The 14,697-nt window shown below is 35.7% G+C and overlaps 1 protein-coding gene across 1 annotated transcript; it reads left to right on the forward strand.

Annotated features, from left to right (window-relative positions):
* Positions 1-606: 606 nt before the first annotated feature.
* Positions 607-9,974, forward strand: LOC139993648 (protein amnionless). Its single transcript, XM_072015567.1, has 7 exons — positions 607-714; positions 821-1,118; positions 2,628-2,932; positions 3,425-3,548; positions 3,642-3,876; positions 5,837-5,990; positions 9,488-9,974. Exons 2-7 carry the CDS (start codon positions 840-842, stop codon positions 9,831-9,833), a joined length of 1,443 nt encoding a protein of 480 aa, XP_071871668.1. The 5' UTR covers positions 607-714; positions 821-839; the 3' UTR covers positions 9,834-9,974.
* Positions 9,975-14,697: the final 4,723 nt, after the last annotated feature.

Consider the following 14,697-nt stretch of genomic DNA (forward strand, 5'->3'; position numbering starts at 1 on the left):
TCCAGAATCATTCGAGATAGGCTTCGTGTCGGCTTTGATATCGCAGCTGTGCTTGCGATTAGTCTTCCTGCGTATTTCATAGTTAGTAGCGATCGAATTTCAATCGCCTATGAAAAGCAAAAAAAAAAAAAAGAAAAAGATAGTTTTACTGTATTATTGAAACGTTGGAAGTATCACGTTAATCGTATAAAATTCAATTAAAGGATAAGAACATAAGAAGATCTGTAATAATAGAAAAATGCTTTTAGACAGCAAGTAATATGAAAAATATAAAATTAACAAACACGAAAGTAATACGTTTTCCTTTTGCAACGTTCGATTGTTACAAGATATCGCAATAATAATATTGATGTATCTTGTATTTAATTTATCGTCTTGTATTGTAATTTATCTTAATATAAATTAAGATTCAAAATTTAAGAATAGAAATCTTGACCGTTCCTAACGATACAAAGTATAGAAATATCTTGGTGAATGGGTTTCTACATCGTCGTTGTAAAAAGATCGTCGAAACTTACATTATCACGATAAATAGGCCGAGTCTGCAGCAGCTTGCCATAAATCTCTACGCACGCCCCCTTTCAACTCCGATTATTCGCTTCAGTTTAACTCGACAATCGTTCGTCCCTATTCGCCTAAACCGTGACCGAATCTTTGTAATAAAAATCATTTCTCTCTCGACTCGCACGAAGCTTCAAATCCTGAAATTGAAAAGTAAACTCTTCGATTAATTAAAAGAACTTTTAACCGCTACTCGTGATAAATCAGTGTTGTCAAAGGAGTAACAAATTAAAACAATCTATAAGATTTTAATTTATAGGAAACCGTTGCTCGATATCATGAAATGTGGAGTTTCTTACGAAGCTTGGACATTTTTCCAATCGTTGTTAATTATAAAAGTAGTTCTCGGCGTCGAGAAACATTGGCTTCCAAATTTAGAATGGGAAACGGCTGAAAATTGGATCGGGAAACGGATACCGGAATTAGACAGTTACGTGACATTCCCTTTGGATATGAGACACGCTGTGGGAATTGGAAAATCGATCGATTTAAGGCTGTCTGGAATCGATTTAGCTAGATCTGGATCTTTGGTCTTGCCCAGGAATGGAAAATTACAGGTAGGAATTAAAAAACGCGTGTGAACGAATAATTACGTAATAAAGACGTATGATATTTCAATTAATCGACGACTGACTGCGTGATATGAATATAAATTTCGTTCATAGGTCACTGGATTATGTTTTATAAATAGTAACAAATTAAGGTGACAGTATATTCACAGGTGAAATTGACATTTGTTGAGCTTCATTTTGCAATCTTTAGATGAAATTATTATTTTGATAATAATTAACAAATACTATTTTAGTAATGGATATTTTGACGATATAATATTATTCTAGATGTGATTATAGATAATTGTTTTTATATTTGACAGATGGTAGATTTATAATAATGGTAAATTTAAAATGAAATTGATCTTACTAATTGTACGTAGAATTTTTCGATTCCTCGTTAATTCCTCCACGATCGAAATTATTAACATGCTGATAAAAGAACTCGTAATAAGATACATATATTTCGGTATACACGATACACGATTAACCCGAAGATTGTATCGACATTGCGTCGTATTCTTCTCGTTCGTTGTTTAATAGCCTGCGAAACAGAATCGGCGAACAAGACGTAAATCTAATTCTTCTGCTTTTGAAAGCAAGATTTAACGAGCAATATCGCAGAATGGTGGAAATAAAATGAATACGATGCTTCGGCAGTCGCTTCGGTAAACTCACAATCGGTAAAAATGAAATGGAAACTGCGAGTGCGGAAGAAAGTAAAGATGTACATTTAAATTACCAAGTTTACGAAATTGTTAACTTTTCTTTTGAAAATTTTAATTATAAAATTATTAACCACGAAGGAGGATGTCAAAGATAGCCATTTTTGAACCTCGTTGCGAACGAGAAAGTCTCGCAAGGCATCTAAGCGCATCTCTCGAGGAAAATTAAAAAAGAACGACGAAGAAAACCGGCGATGAAAAAGTAGCAGCGATCAAACTTACTCATGCCTTGGCTTAATCTTCATCTTCTTCGGATACCGACCCGTCTACGAAATAATTCCTCGGAAATCCTGTCGGTGAATCAATTAAAGTTTGAAATCTAGCAAATCCAAAGTACTACAAGATCGCTGTTGGCTATTGCTTTCACGTAGCAATTATCGTAGCAACAATCCGACGGTAATTCAGATTTTCCCGATTTCAAACTTCGATTGATTCATCGGCAGAATTTCTGAAGAATTATTACGTCGACATGGATGAGTAATTATTCCGTAGCTGGATCAGAATTTGAAGAAAATGAAGATTAAGCGCAACACAGGGGTAGGTTTGGCTGCCGCTTCTTCGTCTTTACGCTCGTTTATCTTAAATTTCCTATCGCATCTCGGATAAAATAACGTTTCTTGTTGCTCGACAGATGCTCTTAATATTCTTGACAAATTTTTCGTTCGCGATCAGGTCGGCAAACTGCCACTCTTTAACATCGTCCTTTTATTTTCGTTAGAAAATTTCTCTCTAGGTAACAATTATTATGCTTAATCAGTTTATTAGCCAATTAATCGATCAATTATAATAGTTGAGCGAAGCAGGAAAATCACCAAAGAAAATCAGCCAGTGGTCGAGGTCGGGTCACCTATTCTGGGCTGACCCTCAAAATTGGGGCGGAAGTTCAATAGCAGCGCCGCATCTCGAGCAAGTACCATGTCGCCAAGATAATATCGTACTTCCCAGAAAGAATCAAACCTTCAGCGTACTTTTGCCAATGAAGAATATCGAAGTGAAATCGGTGAGAATGATGGGCGAAAAGCAACCCTATAGAGCGTGGCAATGGGCAGACCTGGCTCGCAGTAGAGAGTTCGAGAAAGGAATATTCACAGTAAAGTGCGTCTCGCTGAACGAGTTTGTGATGGAAAATTTACCATGTTTCGGAGTAAAAAATTTGCAAATTACAGGATTTACAGTTTTTCGAATGTTCGAATTTCCAAACTTTCCAATTTTCAAGCTTCCGAATTTCGACGTTGTTAAATCGCGAAACCTTCCAACCTCGGAGTCTACCAATTTTTTAATTTTCCAGTCTTTCAGCTTTCGAATCTGCGAATCTTGGAATTTTCAAATAACCCGAGCGTCTAAATGTTCGAGCTTCCAGACTTTGAAATCTTTGAACTTTTAAATTCATAAACCTAGCAAGTTTTCGAATCTTGAAATTTTGCAATTCTCAAACCTTCGATACATTCGGACTACCAGATTTTGAAGCGTCGAAACTTCAGAGTCGTCGTGTCCTCGTGCAATTTTTTATTTAACTTTCGAAACGCCGCGTTGAATTAAACAAACCTACGATATTCGAAGATGATACAAGAAAATAAAATTCTACAGATACGTGGGCTATATTTGCAAGGAGTGTCCCTGCCAAGACGATCCAAACGGTTACTATCTCGAAGAAATTTGTGCTATTGAAAGACCAAAGTGTGGATTCACGCCTTGTGAATATCCCATATGGGTAAATTCAACCAACGATTATTATCATTTACACGAATTCCCATAGATGTAATAAATTCTTGAAATTCATTTTTGAAATAATATTCGAGCGTAGGTGGAAGGTCACTGCTGTCGATACTGTGGCGGTCGACTGTCTTTAACAAACAAGGTACCTCTAACAATGATCCAAGTATTAACAAACGAGGCTTTAGAAAGATACGCTGAAAGGCTCGCTTGGCACGTAAGACCTACCTGGAACGGAGCTATGGAGATTTTGATAAAGAGGAAGCTCGACTATTCGGAAATCGATATCCTGGAAGCTACGGAAGACGTAAAGAGAATTTTGCAAAGTAAATTTCATACGTTACGTCTCTCTAATTTAATCTCTTCGTTTTCTATTCTTCTCGTTACTTCGTTATCTCTAAATACGTACGTAACTAATGATTTTTCTTTAATTTAACGTGTCACCGATATCTATTCTCGCAGGAGTATTCGCAAGTTGAACTTGAAAACGCGGTACTTCGAATATAGCGTTAATTCTTTTTATCGTTTAATTTAATTCCGTAGAAATGAGAATTAAAAATATACGGACCGTCCTAAAAAATAGTCGTACGATCGGTTGGCTAGCGATTCTACGTGGAGAAATAAGTGGAAAAAGAAGAATAAGGTTTTTTTATTTAAGGCCACGTTTTCGAAAGGAACGAACGAGTTTAATTAAACACTCGCGTGCAAATAGCCGTGTGTTAAGTGGAAGTTTCGAATTATGAAACTTTTCTTCCTGCTCGTTTTTGTATTATCAAACATGGACAATGTCACGATTTGCTTTCTGTCGTAATTGTTATCTTATCGCTTATCGATTATCACTTTCCTTTATCCCGTATTGAATTTTAATTTTCTGGGACACCCTGTACATACCCACGTACATCAGAAGCAGAATTAAAAATATAAAAATTAATTTGTTGTCGAACATCGAAGAATATTGGAATTAAAAGTATCATCTCAACATAAATTTGTGTAGCTGTGGCCAATTTTTTCGATTATTTTCTCTCGTTTTAATCGTCGTCGAAACGAGTCCCTTTTTAAACGTTTCGCCATATTAAAAATTGACATCGGATGTTCTCTATTTGTGTAAAAAATATGCAGAGGAATAGCTAGACGCGATGCAGGAAATAAATTATTTATTTCTCGTGAGGAAGAGCGAAAAATTTCAAAATGGTTTTCATGGATTCCATGAATAATCATACGATTCTTCAACGAGACACGGCCTGATAATATCGGTTACTGTATTTTCCACTACATAGAAAACAATTAACCTGGCCGACTACTCTGGCTTCATCGACGATGCAACAATCGCTCTTTCAAGACATTTCCCCTCGAAACACTTTCTATGTTTAACATTCCCATTATTTCTTATGTTCTTTTCAGAAGAAAATATTATTTTACTTATTACTTTTAATACGTTTAAATACTTTAAGTTTCATCTACTTGAAATTAAGTAAAACTACTAACTTAAATTGACGACTGTCGCGAGAAAGTTATAACAGTATAAAATATTCTTTAATTAGCGAGTCGTTAAAAAGAAACTTTCTAACAGCATTAATTTCAGTGTTCATTCGTTCTAGATTAATGGAAGTTATTCTTCCTCTAGACAAGGTAAACTTTATATTTTATCAATGAAAGTGGGAAAATTCCCTGAAACTTTTTTAACAGAATATTTCCTCGATCAACAAGTGATTAAAAATTAACTTTCAAAGCTTCTTTAGTTTCAATGTCTATCATCTTTATATCAAAGAATTCGATTTACAATAAATAAAACGAATTAACTTATTGCTCGATTTTTATATAAATGGAGTCTACTATGAAATGATAAATTATTATATGATTATATATATATTAAATGACAAATATTAATATTAAATCATCTTTTTCTTACAAAATAGCGATCGTTAAGTCTTCGAAATTAATCGAAAGAATAATATTTCCCAATGACCTAAAAGTCCTGAAATTGATTACGAATTATCTTAAAAATGGGGTACTCTAATTGCAAAAAATGTTATCAACTCTACTTTCTGATCTTTGCATCGTCTTCGACTCGATCGTATTTTTCTTTTCTCGTGGATTTTTTTAAATTTGAGAAAAGTATGGAACAACACCTGTTTATATGTCAGAGTATTTTTCAAAACATGAAAAATTTGTTTGCTTCTTACAACAAGAATTTGTTGCTTCCGTTACAAGATTGAAACATAAAAATGGAGAACCACAACGGATTTAAATCTTCCTTGTTTTATCGTGTTTTTCTCTTTTTAATAGGCATGAAAATCGAAGTTCTCTCCACAGAAGTAACTGGCGCTGCCGTGCAAGATAGTCGTTTGGCCATTACATTGGTTCCCTTTTTGGGAATGCCGACGATCGTCCTTCTTCTCCTGTTCCTCGTCTTTCTATACTTTGGCTACTCTTACAGGCAGTAAGTACTTAGTATAATTAATTAATGATCAACCTAAAGAGATAATATCCTTTCTTCTAGCTCTTTTTCTCATTACGAGCCACTATAACGTCACGATATACAGTTTTTTATCCTTTTTGTACCTTCTGAGAATTCTAAAGCCTCCTGCAGGATTAACTTCGGATAAAAATGGTTTAAGAAATTTATAAGCTACAGCGAGACGATACAGATAGCAACAGAAATATGATAATCCCTGCTGCTTCTAAATTTACCATAAAAGCGCTTTACATATTTTACCATAAAAACGAATCATTTATTAATCATTCGCAGATGGATTAACGAACAGTGGAGAACGCGTCAGAATTCTCCGTTATTAGACGAAACGTTATTAGTACTTTCGAATTTATTAGTCGAATTTCTAAATTGTCAGTTTCAAAACTTCAAAGTTACAAAGTTTCGACACTTCCAAATTTGCCACGTTCCAATTTGTAAATATTACAACTTTGGGATTCACGGGTTTGCGAATACGCGTTAACGTTGAAATTTGCAAATTTACCAATTTTCGCCTTTAAAGTTCCCACGATCCGAACCTGTAAACCTTCAGATTCCCAAATTTTCAAACTGTAAATTTTCGAATCTGTGGATTCACCGATCGTCGAACCTTCGGACCTCTGCTTTCGTAGACCTGTTAATGTCCCCGCAAATTGTGAAATAGCTGCTCGAACTACGAAAACACGATCCTTTGAATTTTCATATTTTCGCATTTTCAAAAGATTCCACGTGCAAAGCTAACTTCGAGTAAACTAAAAATCTCTTCGCGTTCTACGCTGCCAATTAAGCAAGCAAATGAATGAAAGAGAGACGGTCGAAGGAAAAGGGGAAAAAGAAAGGAGAAGGCGGAATTAATAAATCGTCGAAAATAGCTGGGCGATGCATGTTTTCGCGAACGACAAACGGTAGCGAGCAGCTCAACGATTACGTGCGACTCGTTGGGAAAACGGCGATGAAGCTTTCTATAAGCTCGTCCCGTTTGACCCTTATGTTCCAGCGACACGTGGGTGTCGATGACGAGGATCGTTGAGAGGCAGAGACAACACGGGAAAAGAGAGGAGCAAAGGGAGAAAAAGAAGAGAAACGCGATGGAAAAAGTAATTACACGGAATATGAAACACGAGGCGCAGTTTGCAACTGACTGCGTTTCTTCTTCGCTTGCAGCCCCGTTAAACCGGATGTTTCCGAAATTAACCTCCCTTCGGCATACTTTTAAACGAGACTGAACCAAATGTTTTTGAAACATTTATATGTCTCTTGAAACGTTTAATCGTGAGAACGTTTTAGCGATCGAAATAAGTTTGACAAATCAAATGCGAATCGAATAAATTTGAAAGTCGAGAGGTTTGGAAATTTGCAAATTTGGAAGTTCGAAGATTAAAGAATTTGCAAGTATCGATAAAATTCAGTGAAAGATATCGTCCATCGTGTGGTTGCGAGTGTTTCTGAGTTTGATCGTTTGGAATTTAGTTGGGAATCAATTTGATCTTTGCATTTATATTCGGCTATGGAAAAATCGCAAATGAAAGGGAAAAATTTGAGGTGGTATTTGGGAATTTGAGGAATTTTATGGTTGTCTAGAATAAGCGTTCTTGGAAATTTATGGCCGCTGTGTTAACTAACTAAGCGATTTAAAACGTTTAATTTCTATCTTTAAAAAATTGCTCTGTTGATGTTATTTTGAATAAACTAAAGAGGGTAGATAATTGAATCTTTTAACGAATTCCAGATTAAAATTTTTATACGTTCTACAACTAATTGTAGAAATCTTCACAGAGTCGTACAACGTTCGAATTAATGGTAGCATTTTCATTTACATTTTATGCAATTTTCATCCAAGTTTTATTTTATCCTGAAACTAATCTGGAAAACCTTCGTTAATTTAAATAACGTTCTGCTTAGTTAATATTCGAATTAACATCCCCACATTTATCCGTGTTTTAAGAACAAATTCTCGTTAGAAGAGTAATTTAGAAAAATTGATGATCACAAATTAAAAATTTTGAATTATATTTACTTGCAACGTAGCTCGTACAGAGTTGCGTTAATTCGCACGAATAATTTCTACCGATTCTGATATTTTCATTTTGCGGTGTATGGATGCGAAAGGCCCGCCTACAAAGTTGTTACAAACAACGATTGGTTTACCCATCGTAAACAGAAATTCATTTGATTACAAATATGTTATGAATTCCGTTCGACTAGCAGAAATTCGAGTGCCAGTCTCGGTGATTTTGAATAACGAAAGCAGAGAAACAGCACCGGTTGCTTCGAATTGCAGCAATGGTATCAGTGTTTACGTACGGTAAACCGAACTGCATATTGGAACGTGTGTAACTTCGAAAGTTCTCTTTGCTGTCGAACGAATCATTGGAAAGCAATACGGTGGTAATACACATGTACAAAGCGAATGTAGACACCTAATCAAACAGTTTGTGAAATAACATTTTCACTCGCCGAAGGAAAAACGAATCGTAGAAGAGCAGCAGAGAATAATATCTTCAAGAGAAAATTAATAAGGAAAAAAAGGAAGGATATCTTTAGGAGATGCAAAGGTTAAAGAAAATAAGTTGATAGAGCGTGAACTATGACTTGCGTAAATATAATTATAAGAAAGAGAGAATATAACGAGTAATAAGATGCAGATTCATAAAGCGATCGAAGAAAAAGAAGAAGCAGAAGAAAGACGAGGAGAGCGAAAGATCGAGAAAAAGGAAGAAACGCAGAAGTCTAGGCTTTACCGTGTTATTAATTTCTCCAACTACGAACGCAAACTCGTATTACACGACTACAGGAACGCTACTGCTGTTAAATATTTGTCCATTTAATCAGGCAATTTATAAAATGAAATTTGAAATTGTCAGAAGAGACGGGGAAATAAAAAGAAAACATAAATTCGTAAAGTAACGAACGAAAGGAGGAAAGGAAGAATAAAAGTGGGATATTCTTTCCCTATATGCTTAGAAACTAGAAAATAGGAACTAGAAACTTCTGCAATTTAATAAACTCTGTTTCGTCAAAGAGTAATGCTGTTTATAAGTAAAAACATCGTAAATTTGTAGTTTTAAAAACGAATGTTTAAAGAGAATTTAACAACCCGAAGTACCGAAAATGTTATAATAATGTTTTATATTACCGATACCTTTTCTCTCGTTCGTAATGGAGAATTCTATGTTCTCTAAATAGATTTCAAAATATTCTAAGGCGTAACATGTTCTTCCGACAAAAGTAGTTTTCACTATTCTTTGAGATTAACAGGAAATATTTCCAAATTCAGTTATCTAAGGTACATGTTTGAAACTTCAAACTGTCTGTTCTAAATGCAAGTAAATTAATGAAAGTAGTTTTAAATTGTACTTTATGATGCATCTGACCAATGTAAAATCCTACATTTAGGTTTGCGATGTAAGCACGACGCGTATTTAAGTATCCAGAATTTTAATCGGATGTCTCGTTATTATTTGCAGTTTCCTGCTAGGCTTCTCGGAGATCTTTTCTTCGATAAGGGATGGAATTCGAGTGGACAAAACGCAGGGTAGCAAACCATTCGGTTTCGCTCGATTTGAAAATAGCGCGGAGAGTAACGTTCGAATCGCCAACGTCGCCAACGAACCAAATCTTGAAGAAAACGAAGAGGAGGGAAACGATCCTTCTTCCGGTGGAAGATTCGAAAATCCTCTGTACAGATCGAGAAGAAAAGGGCGCAAGGAGGATGAGGAGGTTTTAAACATGGAAGCTCCCCTCAGTTTATCGACCCTTAAGCGTAAAGTGGATAATCAAATTGAAGAAGCGGATCTTGACACCGATCAATAAAACGATAAAAATTCTCTTGCTTTTCTCTTTTGGTAGAAATTACAGCATTTCACGGCGCAAGGTTATATTGTTTGAATTTAAATATAAAGCAGCTTTTATTACGTTGTAACATAAGAAACGATTCGCTGTATAATCATTCTTTTTCAATAAATGTTGTAAACATGTACGTTATTTCGAAACTGAGAATTTTCTCTTTCGTATATCGTTTAATATTTTTAAGAAATAAAAACTTGAAATATTTTTTAACGATAAAAAATCCGCTACAACCGAATCAAAAATTATCGAAAGACTGCGCAACACCTTTCAGATTAATCGAGCCGGAGAATTCAACGACGTAAAAATTCGTTTGTTTCTAAAATTCGAAGGACGTCCAGGAAATTAGAAGAGATCGAAACAATGTTATCAGGAGGTGGAGGTCGATAATTCATTACCAGAATCTTAATTAAAACGTGAATGAACGGTCGATTCGATTGTGGAGACCTATCAGATCGGGCTGTGAAATGTGATGCACGAATGGTCTTATTTCGAGGGCATAATTAAGTTGGCACATAAAGTAAAATACGTAATTTTTTCACTTACAGTTACGAAGAGAATTATACGAGCAGAAGTATTTCTTTAATAATTCGCTTTAATCGAATTTCAAAGAATCGGTTACTCGATATTTTGATAAAAACGTTCGATGATCCTGTGAAACCTAACAGAAGAGTAAACCCGATAAAATTGCCAATGCGAACAGTGACGTCACATGAAATCTATTATTCCACGTACGTGCAAAATCAATTAGCCGGCGAAGGTTATTTTCGTTTACAATCGTTCCATCTGTCGCGCCATGTATTACAAGTACTAAGGAATTTGTGTAGGAAGATTAAGAAGGAATTAGAAGACCACCTAAACCCACTAGTAAACAACTTATGTTCTAAGTTAATCCCAAGGAGACTGAGCAGGAAACATCCCAATGAACTAGGACGCTGAATAATCTACGAACAAACGTATTTAACTCTAAGGTACGGACTACCGGGAATACTGTCTACGAACTATTATTCCAGCTCGTTATATCGATTTACATAGTCGTAACAAAATTGTAAATTATCCGGAGAAGACTATAAAATAAATTTGGGAAATCAAAGACAAACTTTCTTTAACACGGTGTTCGTTTAAAGGGAAGAAAATGGTCTTGAGAAGCCAATCGATTTTTGATTCGATGTAGTATATATAATTCTTCGTTTTTGTCTTTTCATGTGCGTTAATATAATATATATTCAATTATTTTATTATACTTATTATAATTTGTGAATTTGTATACAAACGTTCCTTTAGTTCGCTCGTTGGAGATTTTCATTAAAAAGAACCATAAAACCTTGTGGATATCAGCCGATGGCAGGCATACGTGTTCTTTATATCTTAACGATACTCATCGTTGTATCGAAGTGAAAATAATTAAAATTCATCGAGTTATATGTCGTTTAAAAAATCTGTCCAATCGCTTGAATCCAACCATGCTAATTATCTAAACTGAGAAAACCAAAATCTCCTGATTGCTCTTAGTTAGTGCGAGCATATTTATACTATACGAAGGATAATGAAACAATTTGAGAAATGTAAGAAATAGCACGATAGAAAACAATGTCGAATGTCTACGATCGTCGACAGTTCTTACATTTTGCCAGGAAATTGAGCTACGCTAGACGCGAAACCGCACGAGTGGCTAAGAATTCAAAGGTGGAAAAGAAAAAAGTTAAGTCACATGTGTTTATTCATTTGTCGTACAACGTTCGAAGTTAGACGAACGACCACGTGCACCGGCGTCCACGTGGCAGCGGCACACCATAATCGCGTAAAGACATTTACTCGTCGGGATAATAGGATAAGTCGTTGCACAGCTAACACGAGGACACGTATACCGAGATATACACGGTTAGTCTCTGCGGATAAATAATACAATGCGCGCGATACATCAGATATTCGGTGCAGGGCACACAGATGCAGCGAATGTATTTTACGAATCGGTGATCGATCATCGATTCGCGATAATGACATCGAACGAACGAACGAACGTTATTTGCGTGTACGTGTCTGTTTGCGTGTGATTAGCCTGCGGATCTTTAGGCATTTATATTTAAAAGTACGAAATGCGAGAAATTTGGAAGAATAGCAACTCTTAAAATGCATACAACGTGCAAAAATATACGAGATGTCCACGATAAAATTATGATACCTAGTTTCGTGGTACGAGTCCCCGTTTATAGATTTCTTGATCCATTTCTTGATCGTTCGAGCGATAAAAATATGAAATTCCATAAATATCCACAGTCTATGGTATGACAATCGTTCTCTCGTCGTCTATTTTGTAGATTCGTAAATGTGTTTGTGTACGTTTTCTTTAGTGTATACATATATTATCTGTTTATATAGAAATATCTTATGTGTATATATATATGTATATTTATATATATATATTTATATATATAACCATTTATATAAAGCTTCGTTTATAGAATATATTAAATTCTTTCTCTCTCATTCTCTCTCTCTCTCTCTCTCTCTCTGTTCCTCTCTTTCTCTCATTTCCTCTGGATAAAACTGCGTTCAATTGGCATTTTGTACAAGAAATTATATACGATTCCCTGCGCGACAGGCTATGATTCTTATCTAACGATACGAGGCTTCCTCCGGCGAATTTACGTACGTACTCGTATAATTGTATAGCAGGAATTACGGTTTCCGCGAATCGTTGAATAACACCGACGTATAAATTGCGTCTGCTTCTCGCGAATAGGATTAACAGGGACTGTAACAAGTAATTCTTCAAATATCTCGAGATTTATTAATTTACATAGACATTTGATCGACTGTGAAACAATCTAGAAACGCACGGATCGAAGAGCGCGAAGATGTTCGAGGAGAATGTGAGCGGAGTAGAAGTTTGTAGAAAATTGTCGAAAACGAAACGATTGACAGAATCTCGGAAATCGTGAAATTAGGGAACACTGGGAATTTAAAAACTCGCAACCAGACGCTTCGAAATTCGAATGTGTGGGATTCGGTAAGCTAGAGATCTAGAGATTTCAGGATTTGAAAGCTTGAAATTTGAAGAATTTTAGATAATTGAAAAGTTTGAAGATATGAAACTGTAAAAACTGTCGAAACTTGGAAACTTCGAAGTTTGGGAATTCGAATAACTCGAAAGCACGAAGACCTTAGATATCCAAAATTTCAGACTTTCAACGTGCAATTCGAAAATCAACAAATTTGCAAGTCTGGGAATTCGGAGATGCAAAGTTACGGAAACTTGAGAATTCCAAAATTTGGTCATTCAGGCGTACACAGTTGCGAATAATCGAACAAATTTCCAAACTTTTAAATTTCTTTCGAATAGCAAATTAACGTATCTCTACCTATACACTGGAACTACATTTATCTGAACTTGTCACGGGACAAACAGTTTATTATAATTAGAGTTCGCTAATTGTTTTTGCTGCCTATCGCTTCTCATTCGCGTAATAGCAGCTCGTGTTCGGATAAACGAATTCAACCAGCAAAACTTCAATTCATCGGGCAGTTAAAATTTCGTTCAAATAAACAAAGTTCCACCGTGATATTATCTAAACCGAAGATACTTTCCATTGGAAAATTCCTCTACATTCTTCCTATTTACGAGACCATTACGATCAACACCCGCTACTTAATGCGATAAACGCCCATAGGTGTTCAACTCTCAGCTTTGATCTTTAATGCATCGATATCACCCCATAAGCGCAGGTGTCACGCCAGAATCGCGTACCACCGATAGGGGGTCAACAACTGAAAGCACGAACAACAGTATCCCCTTTAAGAACATTATAGGCACATCGGTCTTTAAAGTCAGTAGGATTCGCGTTTGCGGATGTGCTCGGTCAGGCGTAAGTAATTGACAGACGCCGAGTTAGCCTGCCTTTTTTACACGTCTTGCCGCTTTTTTTACCGCGAGTACGTAACACACGAGTGTGCGTGTCTTTCTCGTATTTTTCTTTTTCTATCTTTTTTTTTTTTTCTCCTCAATAGCGTACTATAAACACACGTGACACTGTTTGGTAAACTCGTTAATTTTTTTCCAATCTCTTGGGAGTTTTACGCGTATCTTTGCTACGATAGTTTTCTCGAGTTTGGATAGAAATCACGTTTCTTCCGATAACTTTTTTTTTTTCATGGATTTTGGTTGAATAACTATATCGCGAATTTGTTATATTACAAATACGAAACGACTTCTTTTCCGCAAGTTGGAAATAATTTTGTCGTCGATTACATTTTTGTAGATTCGAGAAACTCGAAGCTTCGGAAATTTGGAGAATTTGGAATATGAAAAGTTAAGAGAAATCGAGACGTTTAAAGTTCCGAAAAGATGAAAATTTGTAAATTTCAAAGTTTAGGATTTGAAAAATTGGAAATTGACAGTTTCTCTAGATCTCAGCTTTCGATATCCGCTTAAGATATGGATCGCGTTTAAAATTCCCTGTTTCGTGGGCTTACGACGGCTAGACAAGTTGATCGAAGTTCTCGCGAACTTCGATCGCTTCGAGGCCTGGATCTAAGCCAGGAGGAAAATTTTCCGCGACACGAGATCGCAAAAATCGCGCGAGGAGCCTCGATCGTGATCGAAAATCTGTTCGATGAAGAAAACGGAGACGCGCCATCGAATTTCTATCTACTGGAGCCTTGAATTGTTCTGTCAAACGTTCTTCAACCATCTTTGATATTTATTAACACGTTTGATGCCATGTCAGTTAAAATTTATCCTACCCTTTGATCGATTAATCGAGTTTTCTGCAAATAGGAAAAATCGTCCCCTTCTGATTTTTCTTCCCTTTCAATTTTTTAAAATAAAAGG

Source organism: Bombus fervidus, chromosome 13 (genome assembly GCF_041682495.2).
Source record: "Bombus fervidus isolate BK054 chromosome 13, iyBomFerv1, whole genome shotgun sequence".
Taxonomy (NCBI): Eukaryota; Metazoa; Arthropoda; class Insecta; order Hymenoptera; family Apidae; genus Bombus; species Bombus fervidus.